At 35.0% G+C, this 15,462-nt stretch overlaps 1 protein-coding gene across 1 annotated transcript in view; it reads right to left on the bottom strand.

The window, feature by feature from the left end:
* Positions 1 to 15,462, bottom strand: part of msps (msps cytoskeleton-associated protein 5) — a 226,699-nt gene that overhangs the window by 118,464 nt on the left and 92,773 nt on the right. The window contains exon 6 of the mRNA XM_089101805.1: positions 12,041 to 12,258. Coding sequence (XP_088957931.1) covers positions 12,041 to 12,258 — 218 coding nt within the window. The remainder of the gene's footprint in view (positions 1 to 12,040; positions 12,259 to 15,462) is intronic.

The following is a 15,462-nucleotide window of genomic DNA, read 5'->3' as shown; positions in this document are numbered from 1 at the left end:
TTTCAGTTTTATTCGGCACTATATTGTTACATTTTAACCTTAACGCCTTTTGAATTACCACGTCAGACCTGCTGTCATCTATTTATACTTATTACATTTCTGTTTCTTCTTATTTTGAGACTTTTGAAAGTTTTCCTTTTGTTTGATGCTACATAACTTCAATCTCTTTAAATAAAATCATTAGCAAAACTGTAGCTTTACAGACAAAAATTATTTTTACCTAGTCTTGAAGCCCAACAAATCTCCCTTGTTCAAAAACTTGTTCCCTTTTTAAAAATTATACAGCCTGAAAATTGGCCTTCCATTAACATGTATACTTTATAAGGCCTTTTGCTAAGATAAGATTTATCCTTCATTAAATATACATACAATATGACATGTTATTATTCCCCCATTGGCCTGTAAAGAAGGGGGGAGACAAATGAGTTTCTTGCTCAGAGATGAAAAAACAAAAGAAAATTTAAAATGATCACTTACTCCTTACTCACAGACAGAAGAGCAAAAAGGAGAAGAAAAGAAAAGAAAATAAAAACTACAGAAAACAGAACTAAATAGAATAAAATTAATTAAGTAGATTAGATAGACTAAAAAAAAAACAAAAAACAAAAACAGATAAATTAACTTCTAAGAAGCCAAAGAATTTTTAACAATTTTTTTAAACGAACCGAATGAGTGGCACCCTCGAGCTGATTCAGGCAACTTATTCCGAACAGTATGACACGCCATTAGAGGATTAAAATCTGACCTTATACAAGGAGTAAATGGAACTTGAACATGATTTGTCACATTGCGAAGATTATAATTATTTTGATCAGAGGTAAAAGATAGCAGAACACTTAAGGACCGGAAGGTCACCATGAAGCTGAGAAACAGTAGAACATGCACATGAAAGAATATGTAACTCAAGATCAAGTAATGGGATAACTAATCAACGATTCAGTTTCCCTGCCTCAAGCACAAACCACCGGAGCTCTCAGCCGGAACACATATTTACCTTCCTTTTTTTCACCAGTGCAGACCACCTCCCTCCTCCCCCCCAAAAAAAAATCTGCGGCAACTCAAGCCCTGCGCATACTTTCCTAAAATCATTGTCATGTTAATCAATCATGTTCCCTAAAATCATTGTCATCTTCACTAATTCCCATAGATACCCTAATCTGAATCATTTTATACTCTACTAATGCAACCTTTCTATTTCAATATTACGGTACAGACACTTTTTTCGAATCTGCCGTCAAACAATATTTGCAATATCACCTTTATACACACTCATAGGATAATTTCTCACATGATTTCTATAGAAAACCTCTAGCCCAGGATTCAATCATTTACTCATTTAAAGCAATTTCCTTATAGCCTGAGAAAACACACATTTTTTAAATTGTTATGTGGTGATTTTTTTCACAATTACCGCATCTGAAAGTGATTTTTATAAGCAAAAATTGACAATAATTCCCATAACTTCTGCCAGATAAATTCAATAAAATGCTGGTACCCAAAAATTGCTATTTCTCATTCATTATTTTTTGTTTCAAGCAAATAGCGAAAGAAATACAAGACTACTGATTTGTTGTTTTTACATATGTAATTTTTGTATCATTATATTTCACTATTATTAAATTACTTTTCAAGCTTATACTATTTCATGGATACTGATTGACTTGTACAAATTATTTTGTACGACTTTCTTGATGAAATCCGAAAACAATAAACCATATACTATTTACTATTATACTATTTCATGGATACTGATCGACTTGTACGAATTATTTTGTACGACTTTCTTGATGAAATGCGAAATCAATAAACCAAAAGAACGAAAAGTAAATTTAGGTTAATTGCTGTCATAAAAAATGGGCACATTCAGAGCTCAATCAAAACAACAAAAACACAAGAAGCGCGCCAATAATGTCTTTACGACATCCTATGCCTAAGACCATCCATTCATCAAAGGCCAGTCTTAGGCATGTGCATGATCAATTGCAAACTGTGATCGAAAAATTCACCTTTGAGTATAGTATTTACTTGGCTCAACATCCTTTTATAAACTAACAATAAGAATTTAAGACTAATACAATCTTTTCAACAGCCCAAGAGAAAACTGTCTAAATATTAAAAAAAAGGAAAAAAAAGAAAAGTAATTCGTGACAGATCTAATCTCATTACACCAATAAAAAAGAAGTCTACTTGAATTTCAGAAAAGGAAATCAAAGTTTTCCCCGGAATAATTTAGTAGTAAAATATTTTAATTATTTTTGATACACGATTAAAAAAAAAAAAAATTAGGAATCTTATTTACTTTGACAAAACGCATCGTTACTTAGTTAACCAATTGAACCTTGGTGTTATGACCGACAAAAATTTGAATGACAGCAACAAGAGTGTCTTTATCTTACTAATCATGTTTTACTGCAGCTGAAAAGAAAATATTGCCCACTCTTTTGTCTCCGAAAGTGCTTTCAATTCCACCTTTGCTTATATTTATTCCAAAAGAAACTTACTAACTACAGGCAAATATGATTGGACAGAATTTCCAATAAAAACATAAATCTTCACACAAAAGTAAGGAGCGACACTAATACTAGTATCGAACAAAAATTATCCTAAATATTGGGTAATTTCTATCTTACTGAAAAAACACTGAGAAGAAAAACATGGCAATCTCGTAATTGCAGGTGTATTTTTTTCAGCCATCATGTTTTCTATGAGTTATATCCCTTAATTTCAAGATCCTAAAAAGGAAGCTGGAAAAACAAAAAACACACTTCCTGGGACAGAAAAATACAAAACAATCTGACTGAGGATATGGCCTCCAGCAGTAATACAGTTAAATGATCTCATCAAAATTCAGTATCCTTTGACGCCCGTTATAGTCTAAAACTAAACCATTGTTGTTATAGTGTTTGTGTTGGTATTTAACATAGTTGACCTTTCTTTACTATGCTTCCGCGATTTAGGATTTATCCATTACTTGAATAACGTGAAGTAATATGTTTATTGAGCAATAATCTAATCAATCTGTAAGTTAAGCGTTTTTGGGTGATATATTCGTAAGCGAATAGTTGAAGCTTTACCAACTAAAATTAATTCCCTGGATTCTTCCACACTAGAATAATCCAAGCTTTTCTTTTAAAGCAGCAACGAATTGAGTATCTCCGTGAGGGAACTTAGATCTATCAATCAACCTGACATGCAACATGACCGAAAAGGACAGCAAATTACACGACAATGGCTCTTCAGCACGACTTCAACTCGTAGGAAATTAGAGGAATATCATTTATTTGTATTGCATATTCATCATATGTCATGAGGCTATGAGTGAATAGTAGAAAAGCAAAATTAAACCAGAGATGGAAAATATGCCATGACTCTTTCTAAAGCTCAGGAATTTTGGGTTCCCGAAACGGTAAAAAAAAGTTATGTTTGGTATTGCCTCTCAGAAGAAATTCTTGATACTCGAACCCCCCCCTCCCTGAACACACAAGAAAAAAAATTCTTGCTTTCCAATTAGAAATTGTGCATTGTTAGGTTATTGATCTGAAAATGCGCCCATGTTGATGATGCAAAGATTCAGGCACACACCATTCAAACGAAGAAAGTTAGTGACTCAGTCAATTTCTGTCGGAAGAAATCCCGACTTCTGTTGCTAAAGCCCAGGAAAGCATTGCAGAAATTGTAACCGATGATTTACAGTTGCTGAGCAACACCTGCGTCGATACTACATGGGTAGAGTTATCGAGTCTTTTTATATTAAGTTTCGAAATAATATTCAAACTTCATGCTACTTTCGACATAATTTTATAGAACATTTTTCTTCTTCATTGTCATCCCAATCTTCACAACAGTTCTATAAGAGCTATAAGATCAGACAAACAAACATAGTAAAATAGCGGTAGATCAAGTTTCTATTAGATGATTCTAAAATATTGTTCCAAATAAATTTTCTACAAAGTATTCTCACGAGGAAATGGAAAAACAAATAAAAGAAAGCCGTGACATATGAGAACCAGAAATACAATTTCCAACGATTCTGTTTCCTGCTTCCATAAGTAAAAAGATGCAACAAGACAATTGTAGAAATTTTTAATTTAGGTCCATAATTACAGTGCCCTTCGAATGCACTTTTTCGAGAGATGGGGGGGGGGGATATCAAGGTTCAGAGCCCTCATTAGGTACAAGCCTATATAATCTTAAAAATTTTTTGGAATTATACCAAATAATTATAACAGATCTTTTTTCAGTAAATATAATTAAAAAACGCGAAGATGTCTCCAAAGTATGATTAAAATTGTGAAAAATTGATGGCTTTTTCCTTCACTGACAGAACTAAGAAGGTAGAAATATTAACAAGGTAGAAAAGATAGGCAGGGAATTTACTAAAAGCTAGAGAGATTAATGAAAAATTAATTGACATAAAACTTCTTTAAAAAAAAGTGATTTTCAACATCAGTAAAGTTATGAACAATTTTAGAGCCTAAATGCACTATCCACGAAAATCAAAAACCTAGGAAGCTTCTTTTTTGCTACTGTCCTTTACGGCCATAATAAACCATTATGCATAGCGCTGATATTACATGATACCATGAATTGTCCTGCTATATATATTTTTGTCACTATCCTTACGTAAGAAAATGAAGGCGTGTTAAAATGTAGAACTTACAAGCTAATTCCAGAATAAGTTGAAATATGCCATGATCGTTTGACATTCCTCCTTCCCCGGAAAAAATAAATTAAAGATTCATCCAACTCCTCTTACTCCGAACCTTTGAAGAATCATCCATACGGATTTTGTTACCGAATCAAACAACGATTATGTCAAATCTTTTACCGGTATATTTACTCAGACAAACCCTCTGTTATAAACTAATTTACCTTTGGAAGAAGCCTCCTTGATTTATAATCAAACAATTCATAAGTAAAGAGCAACTCGTGCTAGTCGAAACCAAAACTTTTAAAAGGGAATTTTGATAACGATATATAACATCAATAGAGTTGGCTGTTTATGGAGAGCCTAAATGGGTAAAATTCATTAAATTTAAAGTTACTCATCAAAAGTTATTCCAAACCAAACATTTTCCGAAAGGGGGGGGGACGCCCCCTCTTGGGGGCGATCTTGACGAACATTACAAGATAATATTCAGATAAGACAAGATAATATTATCAAAGAATCCTATTACATAGGCTTCAAGTCCCTACCAACAAAATGCAAAGTTTAGTATTCTTTCCGAGAAGGATGCTCAGGGATAAGGGTTATTTTCCCAGGGATGATCGTATCTAATGAATGGTCTTAGATTATCGAAAAAAAGGCTTGTTCAAAAAAAAAAAAAAAGGCTAAGTTCTAGTGCCCTTTTTTAGTATCAAAAGAGGTCACGCAGCAAGACAGTGGCGTTCTATTCAATTTTGTGATGCAAAACGACAATTTTGGCCCAAAAAGAGCCATAATAATATCGTGTAAAACTGTGAGATAATTAAATGATTTAGAATTATTGAAAAGCTTGCATTGAGCTTCCACTTTCAAAAGCCACAGTGCAGAGCGTTGGCGCATTCCTTCTCGAAGATGCATGCATTTATTTAGGAATTAAAAAGTTAATATAGACAATTATGTTAAGCGTCATTTAACTAATTCATTAATTTTAGGTGTCATCAATTTATGTTAAATGGTGCATAATTGTGAATCCGCTATTATGGAGGAGGATCAGTGAATCTTTCTATCTTTCTATGGTATCTTTCTATGGTAGGGTGAGGGGGTACCTGAAGCCCCCAAAGTGTATTTTATGCCCAAATGTTGTAACTCTCAGTATGCTTTAAGATAAATACAGAATTCAGTTAAATAAACATAGAGGTGGGAGCGGGGGAGGGGGTATACCTCCCAAGTATACTTTCGTTCAGGGGAATATTTTTGGACTATGCCAGTAATACAGATGATGCAGGGTGACGGGCTTCCCTTTTATCGAAAAAACTTTTTACTAGCAAGATAGAAGGTTGCATTCATGTGCTTACCTACACGAAAGGAGAATAGGTAGAGAGGGGATCCGTATAAAAAAATATTTATTTAAATAATTCCACATGAAATGTCCAAAAATGATGACTCAAAAATTCATTTTCGATGTTTCAGACATCACCACCCCCATGACAAAATATTTGAAGGGGTACATTTTTTCACGGATGATTATCATTCTCGAAGCATTAGTATATGGATGTTAGATCTGAATCAGTTAAGTCAGGGAATGGTAGCTTTCCTGATTTCGAAAAGAGCCTTGGCTCATGCAGTTAACGGTAACAATTTGTAAGTAAAGAGCTATTCTTGTAAATACAAACTGAAAATATATAAAACTAAGTTTTTGCTACAATAATTGTGACAACCAAATCTACTATCTAATCTGTATCTAAATTTGCAGAAAATCAAATTTTTATTTTTCTAGAAAATGACGCTTTTTTGCTGCTTATTTTATTGGAGACATTTGTAGCCTAGAATCTCGATTACTTTTTGTCGTAAAAAGGAATTTCTTTTTCCTTTTTTTTTGGTTTGACGGTTTCTATTTAGATGTACCTCAAATTTAGTAAGTTTGAAAGTTTCTCTCTAAAATAGAAAGAATAAATAGGATTATACACTTTCCAGTCATATACATACTGGATTCCTCAAAGTTTTGCAAGAATTTGGTGAAAAATAATGATTCCCAAAGCCCTTGAATAATTCTATTTTGGGGATCTTTTTTTTATCATTAATTTAAAAAACTTTTTCCACAAAATAAGTTTTTCAAAGAAAAGTAAAGAACTACATTAAACAAAAAAATTAGAAAAAATAAAAACAAATAATCTACCAAGCGTGAAACTACCACAAATCAGCATCGATAAATAAATGAAACCCAAAACGAACAGAAATTACAATAATTAACCGAGTCAAACTCAAAACGAGCAGAAATTAACATAAGTTGGGCGCAAAACCCATATGCCTTCTCAAGGCCAGAACAAAATTTGCACTTTACTGAAAAAATATAAATGTTTTTACTTTGATAACTTTAATAAATTAAATAATATAATTTCTTTGGAAAACTTATTTTGGCGATAAAGTTTTTTAAATTGATTTCTGTTGATTCTATATCGATAAAGCATTTTTGCGGAAAAAGAAAATAATACTTTAAATCTTTCTATTGATTAAATCTTCATAATTTGGTTTGCAAAATCTTGATTGGGTGTGTTTCGGAAAATGGTGGGCGTGAGAAAGGCGTTAGTCGCTATCGAATCACTTTCAACTATTAAAAAGAGAACTAGCCCTTTTAATTTCCAATTGAATGAGCCCTTTTGAAGTTTCTACGACAACGCTTTAAATAAAAATTATACATGACCCAGGGCATAACTTACAGCCCCTGCCCTGAGGGCTATGGGGGGAGGGGCTGTCATACTCAAAGACCTAATTTCTGAAACTTTCAACTACAATGAGTAAAATGGATATCTAAAAATTTGGATTCAATGTGTTCTGGGAAAAGGCGGGCGTGAGAGGGGGGTTAGTTCCCTCAAAGTACTTTTGATTATTAAAAATGGTACTATCCCTTTGAATTTAAGATCGAATGAGCCCCTTTTCAAGTTTCAACGACAAAGATTTCACAAAAAACCTTATATGCCTCCAAGGCATAACTTATAATCCTTGCCCTGAGGGTTGTGGGGGAGTGTCCTCCTCAAAAATATATTTTCTATCTGGAAATAAACTACGATGAACAAAACGGCTATATCAAAATTTTTATTGGATGTGTTTGGGGAAAAGGTGGGCGTGAGAGGGGGGTTGTCCTCCAATCATTTTCGACTATTAAAAAGGGCACTAGCCTTTTGAATTTCCAATCGAATGAGCTTTTTTAGAAGTTTCTACAACAGCACCTTCTTTAAAAACCTTATATGCCCCCAGGGCATAGCTTAAAACCCTTGCCCTGAGGGCTGTGGGGGAGTGTCCTCCTCAAAACATGTTTTCTATCTGGAAATCAACAACGCTGAACAAAATGGCTATCTCAACATTTTGATTGGATGTGTTTGGGGAAATGATGGGCAGGGGGAGGGCTAGTTGCCCTCCAATCACTTTCGACTATTAAAAAGGGCGCTAAACCTGTAAATTTACAATCGAATGTGCTTTTTTATAAGTTTCTAAGACAGTGCATTCTTTAAAAACCTTATATGCCCCCGAGGCATAAATTAAAAACCTTGCCCTGAGGGCTGTGGGGGAGTGTCCTCCTCAAAAACATATTTTCTATCTGGGAAATAAACTACGCTGAACAAAATGGCTATCTAAAAATTTTGAAAGGATGTGTTTTGGGAAATGATGGGCGTGGGGGTGGGAGGGGGGCTAGTTGCCCTCCAATTACTTTCGATTATTAAAAAGGTCACTAGCCCTTTGAATTTCCAATCGAATGAGCCTTTTTTGAAGTTTCTACGACAACACCTTCTATAAAAACCTTATATGCCCCCAGGGCATAACTTACAACCCTTGCCCTGAGGGTAGTGGGGGAGTGTCCTCCTCAAAAACAATTTTCTATCTGGAAATCAGCTACCATGAAGAAAATGGCCATCTCAAAATTTTGATTGGAAATGATAGAGGAAATGATGGGCGTGGGGGGGGGGGCTAGTTGCCCTCCAATCACTTTTGACTATTAAAAAGGGTACTAGCCCTTCGAATTTCCAATCGAATGAGCCTGTTTTAAAGTTTCTACGACAACGCCTTCTATAAAAACCTTATAAGCCCCCAGGGCATAGCTTAAAACCGTTGCCTTGAGGGTTGTGGGGGAGTGTCCCTCTCAAAAATATATTTTTTATCTGGAAATCAACTACGCTGAACAAAATGGCTATCTTAAAATTTTGATTGGATGTGTTTGGGGGAATGAAAGGTGTGGGGGGGGGTCTAGGTGCCCTTCAATCACTTTCTACTATTAAAAAGGGCACTAGAGCACTCTATTTCCACCGGAATGAGTCCCTTTTGAAGTTTAAATGACGACCCCTTCCATATGAAAAGCCCTGCTCTAAAGGAAAAAAATAATACATAGTACATTGTGCCAACATCGTTCTTATATGCCCTCAGGGCATAAATTAAAACCCTTGCCCCGAGGGTTGTGGGGGAGTGTCCTCCTCAAAAACATAATTTCTCTATTGAAATCAACTACGTTGAACAAAATGGCTATCTCAAAATTTTGATTGGATGTGTTTGGGGGAATGATGAGCGTGGGGGGGGGGCTAGTTGCCCTCCAATCACTATTGACTATTAAAAAGGGTACTAGCCCTTTGAATTTCCAATCGAATGAGCCTGTGTAGAAGTTTCTATGACAACGCCTTTAAAAACCTTATATCCCCCCAGGGCATAACTTAAAACCCTTGCCCTAAGGGTTGTGGGGGAGTTTCCTCCTGAAAAACATATATTCTATCAGGATATCAACTACGCTGAACAAAATGGCTATCTTAAAATTTTGATTGGAGGTGTTTGGGGGAATGATTTTTGTGTGTGTGTGTGGGGGGGGGGCTAGTTGCCCTCCAATCACTTTCGACTATTGAAAATAGCACTAGAACTCTCAATTTCCAATCGAATGAGCCCCTTTTGAAGTTTCTACGACAACCCCTTCCATATGAAGTGCCATCCTCTAAAGGAAAAAAATAACACATAGTACAGTGTGCCAACATCGTTCTTATATGCCCTCGGGGCATAACTTAAAACCCTTGCCCCGAGGGTTGTGGGGGAGTGTCTTCCTCAAAAACATATTTTCTATCTGGAAATCAACTACGCTGAACAAAATAGCTATCTCAAAATTTTGATTGGATGTGTTTGGGGGAATGATGGGCGTGGGGGGGGGAGGGGCGAGTGGCCCTCCAATCACTTTGGACTCTTAAATAAGGCATAAGGCCTTTGAATTTCCAATTGAATGAGTATTTTTTGAAGTTTCTACGACAACACCTTCTATAAAACCTTATATGCCCCCAGGACATAACTTAAAACCGTTGCCCTGAGGGTTGTGTGGGAGTGTCCTTCTCAACAATATATTTTCTATCTGGAAATCAACTACGCTGAACAAAATGGCTATCTTAAAATTTTGATTGGATGTGTTTGGGGGAATGATGGGCGTAGGGGGGGGGCTAGTTGCCCTCCAGTCACTGTCGACTTTTAAAAAGGGCACAAGAACTCTTAATTATTAATCTAATGAGCCTCTTTTGAAGTTTCTAAGACGACCCCACCCTTATGAAGTACGCATCTCTAAAGGAAAAAAAATAGTACATTGTGCCAACATTGTTCTTATATGCCCTCAGGGCATAACTTAAAACCCTTGCCCTGAGAGTTGTGGGGGAGTTTCCTTCACAAAAACATATTTTCTATCTGAAATCAACTACGTTGAACAAAATGGCTATCTTAAAATTTTGATTGGATGTGTTTGGGGGAATAATAGGTGGGGGGCTAGTTACCCTCCAATCACTTTTGACTATTAAAAAGGGTACTAGCCCTTCCAATTTCCAATCAAATGACCCTTTTTTTAAGTTTCTACGACAGCGCTTTCTATAAAAACCTTATATGCCCCCAGGGCATAAATTAAAACCCTTTCCCTGAGGGCTGTGGGGGAGTGTCCTCCTAAGAAACATATTTTCTATGTGGAAATCAACTACGCTGAACAAAATGGCTATCTCAAAATTTTGATTGGATGTGTTTGGGGAAATGATGGGCATGGGGGGGGGGGGCTAGTTGCCGTCTAATCACTTTCGACGATTAAAAAGGGCACTAGCTACTCCAATTTCCAATCGAATGAGCCCTTTTCGAAGTTTCTACGACAACTCCTTCGATACGAAGTGCTCAGGTATGGAGAAAAAAAAAAAAAAAAACATTGTGGCCACATCGCTCTTTACTTAGGCAGCGCTAGGGCGCTGCCTATGATAGCAACTTTGATCATGCATGGACAATTATGAAGAGCTATTCTACATGGAAGCTGTCGGGACATCTTTTGAGATTCAATTGCCTTATCAAACAGTTCCTGGTAAAGAACTACGTAAGGAGTGACTCGGGCCAATAGTAACTGAAACTCTCAAAAACAGAATTTTTATAACAATTGATGCATCAAAAGAAGTGATTTTTCATACTGATTCCAAATGTACATTTTCATAAAGTTTAATGTTACCCATCAAAAGCTATAAGCCTGAAAAATTTGCCTGATTTTTCAAAAAAGGGGAATAACACCCCAAATTAAGCAAGTGATCTTAAAAGATCACACCATTAGAGTCAAAATATCAGAGAACCCTGCCGTAGATGTTTCAAACTCCTATCTACAAAAATGTGGAATTTTGTAATTTTTTTTCGCAAAAGAAGGATCCCAGATGCGTGTTTATTCTTTATTTCTTTTGTTTCAGGGGGACCGTATCGAACCAATAATCCTAGAAGATCGAGAGAGGGTTCATTCAAACAGAAATTAGAAATTCTAGTGTCCTTTTTAAATCACCAAAAAGATTATGCCAGAAGAAAGTGGCATTTTCTGCTATTTTGCGGCACAAAAATATGATTTTGCCCCAAAAAGGACCAAGTTGCTATCGGTTGAAAATTCTGAGATAGCCAATTAATTTAAAGGTATAAAAAAAAAACAGGTTCCCAGTTGTGGAGCATGGTGGCGCATTCGTTCCTAAAAATTCACGAGGTCCATACAAGATAAATTGTTAATATGCATACTTATCTTAATCCTTTATTTAACAAAGTTAATTCAATTTATTTCTCACGAAATTAGGTTTAGCGATGCATAATTGTGCATCAGCTATTACGAAGAAGGGTCGGTGAGTCATTGTGCAGGCGGGGAAGGGGGGCAGATGCCTAAAAGTGATCACTTCAATGCCTAAATTACCTGATAATTGTCATGGTCTTCAAATAAAGAAAGGGGTATGGGGTAGGAATTAGCCTGTCATCTCTCTTCATTTGGAAAAAGTTTGAACAACGGTGCTGCAGGGCGATACTTGCCTTAAAACGCAAAAGTTATTATGAAGGAGGATTCTATAATGATAAAAATTGTATAAGAAAAATTTTGAGTCTGGGAATACATACCTTTTTGATTGCTCGAACGATATCACCATAGTCTCCAGGCTCTAATTTAGGGTGAGACACCAATTTTTCGAGTTCCTCCATTGCTTCTTTCCTCTCTTGCCATTTCTTGGCTTCGCATTTGTCGTAAAAATCTTTAGATAGTTTGGATAATAGTTCAACTGGTTCAAGAAGATCTAAAGGATCTATCTCTAAAGGAGCACCTTCTTCCTCCTCTTCCTCTGTAGTAATAAAATACATTTAGTTAATCTTATAATAACAATTCCTACACAAAAAATATATTCATTGACAAAATAATAATAAGAAGAGGACTCACGACTAATTCATATCTAAGTTTTTTGCGAAGAGTCAAGCTCGTGTTGATAATGCATTTATAATTGCGTACTAGGGTATGGGGTAAGGGGCTGCACAGCTCTAAAAGTTGTCTAAGGACAATTCATCTTTCCTCCAAAAATGTTTATAGAGTAATATTACTATGTGCGCTACATAATTTCGGAGACCCCACTGTCTTTCCATGACGATAAAATAAAAGTTCAAAATAGGGATAAAATCCTTTTTAATAGACGGTGTATAGAAAATTCACAAAAAATACCAGATATTTCGTTCACATATACAGTGACCGTCATCAGTAATAAAAGTTTTATTACTGATGACGATCACTGTATATGTGACCGAAATATCTGGTATTTTTTGTGAATTTTCTATACACTGTCTATTAAAAAGGATTTTATCCCTATTCTGAACTTTTATTCTATTTGCGCTACTTAGAGCCGCTATTACTTAACCCCAAATGAAAGATTTGGAAAGCAAGGAAAAATATGAATGAGAGATTGTGGTCTTCACTACTTAGCAACGAGTCAAAGTTGAAAAGCTTTGAACATGAAAAATGGCTCGTTTTGTAAGAATACTAATAACCCTAATCGACAAATGGGCATTACAGTAGATTTAACTTCACAGGGAAGTAATAACTAGAGGGTGACCTTTTAACCGGGAAATAAGACAATTAAAATCTACAAGGAAAAAGTAAAGGGATGAAAGTGAATGCGAAGTCAGTGTCAGGATTATACTGATACGTTTTCATTACAAACGGCATTTTTTTTTATGCAGAAAAATTTGTTGGACAAGCAACTCATTTTTATATGTTATTGAGGCACCTGTGGTGCAAAGAAAAGTTCATATACAACATTCAAAATGGATAGAATATACCAAAAACAACGACGAGACTGAGAACTGTACATAAGCTATCCTTGGTCAATCATTAAAAGAACTGATCATCTCTGCTTTCCACTCAGTCTTATCCTATAGTCTTATCAGTCTTAGCCTATACTTCAACCTTGTATCACTATTATACCTATTTACCGGTTGATGTGTCCGCTTGTGAGTTTAGATGCAACTTAAACAACATGCGAAATCAGTAATACGGACAGGAAAATTTTCAAGGTTCCTTGGGGACTTAACGGAAACAAAGATAAAGTATCAAGGAGATATTTGAAATACTGAGCGGTCATGTTAGGTCCATCAAGTGCACACACAAAGTATAGATGTTATCACAACCCTTCTTTTAGATTATCTGCTATTGCCATATCGGAGTTATCGTGTTTTATTTAGAGTAGCTATAAAATCAACTTTTCCACAAAATAAGTTTTTCAAGGAAAAGTGAAGAACTCCATTAAACCAAAAATGAGCAAAAATAGAATCAAATAATCTACCAAGCGTAAAACTACCACAAATCAGCATTAATAAATAAATGAAATCCAAAACGAACATAATTTACAATAAATAACCGAGTCTAAATCCAAACGAGCAGATTTTACCATGATTAGGACTCACAATCCCTATGCCTTCTCAACACCAGAACATAATTTGCACTTTACTGAAAAAAAAAAAAAAAAAAAAAAAAAAAAAACAATGAATGTGCATTGTCAGTTTAATATACATATGCTCATATTTATTCTTTAAAATCTTAATAATTTCTGATTTATTAAAGTTATAAAAATGAAAATATTTAATTTTTTTCCAGTAAAATGCAAATTATGCTTTGGCGTTGAGATGGCATAGGGGTTGTGACCATGGGCGTAGGGAGGGAAGGCAGGGGGAGGGCAGTTGCCCCCCTTGACCTTCAAATTTACATTAGATATGGCTGAAAAAGCAGATGGTTGGATAAGCAGTTGATAAAAGGCCCTCCATCACACTATCGACTGCCCCCCTAGACAATATGCTGCCTACGCCCATGGTTGTGACCCCTAATCATGGTAATTTCTGCTCGATTTGAGGTTGACTTGTTAATATTGCAAGAACTAGTTTTATTTCATATTCAAGAGTTGGTGAGCCCCACGACATTAATGGAAAAATTTTGGTTGCGAAAGAGCCAGAGAAACAAGTTCACGAAACGCGATACCTTCGTTTCTACCTGGATTACAATCTTTCATGGAAACGATATAGTGATGTTGTTGCGATGAAAGTCGCACAAGGAGTTGGAGCAATTCGACATTTTAAATTTTTTTTTACCACCACAAATTTTATTACTTTTATATAATGCTTTAGTCCACCCATACATTTCATATGTATGTGTGTTAGGGTCAAGCGACTTTTATTCAAATTTTAAACGAGTACAAATTCTTCCGAACAAAGCTATACGTCTGTCTTATTGGTGGATAGTTAGAAAAAGTCAATGATACTGATGCATGTTATAATAAACTTAAAGTGCTTAATGTAAGGCAATTTTCTAACTACCAAACAGAAATGTCCTAGTGTCAGTGATTGCGATGTATCAGTCCTGAGGAATTTAAGTGTTGATAACGAGAAAATAAATCCTTTCATAGCTATAGTACCCGTAATGCTAATAATCTAGTCATTGAATACTGAAGTGAAAATAGAAAACATTTTTCTGTCTGATATCTAGGTTATAAGGTTCGGAACTCTCTTTCAATTTCGGGCGGAGGAGCACCTTGGTTTGTTTAAAAGAAAAATGAAAATTTTCTTTTGGGTTTTGGTTCATAGATGATTTTTTTTTTTTTTTTTTTTTTATGATTAGAGATTGGAGATAATTTGGTTGTTCATTTATTATTAATTATTTCCATTTTTTTTTTGTTTTTTTGTTAAGAGTTTTATTTGTTAAGTGCTTGTTATATATGTGGTCACCCAGTATCAAGTGCTTTTATGCAGCCACTTGGATTAATGTTATGTGTTATATCATTTTGTAATAAACAGAATTGAATTGTAAAAAAAAATATTGTAATTTCTGTTCGTTTTGGGTTTCATTTATTTATGGATGCTAATTTGTGGTAGTTTTATGCTTTTTAGATTATTTGATTTTATTTTTGCTAATTTTTAGTTTAATGGAGTTCTTAACTTTTCCTTGAAAAACTTATTTTGTGGAAAAAGTTTTTTTAAAATTAATTTCTGTTCGTTTTAAATTGACATAG

The sequence above is a fragment of the Artemia sp. Qi Xiang Cuo genome, chromosome 2 (genome assembly GCF_049724085.1).
Source record: "Artemia sp. Qi Xiang Cuo chromosome 2, ASM4972408v1, whole genome shotgun sequence".
Lineage (NCBI taxonomy): Eukaryota > Metazoa > Arthropoda > Branchiopoda > Anostraca > Artemiidae > Artemia > Artemia sp. Qi Xiang Cuo.
The sequence above is the reverse complement of the archived record's forward strand: the minus strand, read 5'-3'. Positions and strand labels throughout refer to the sequence as shown.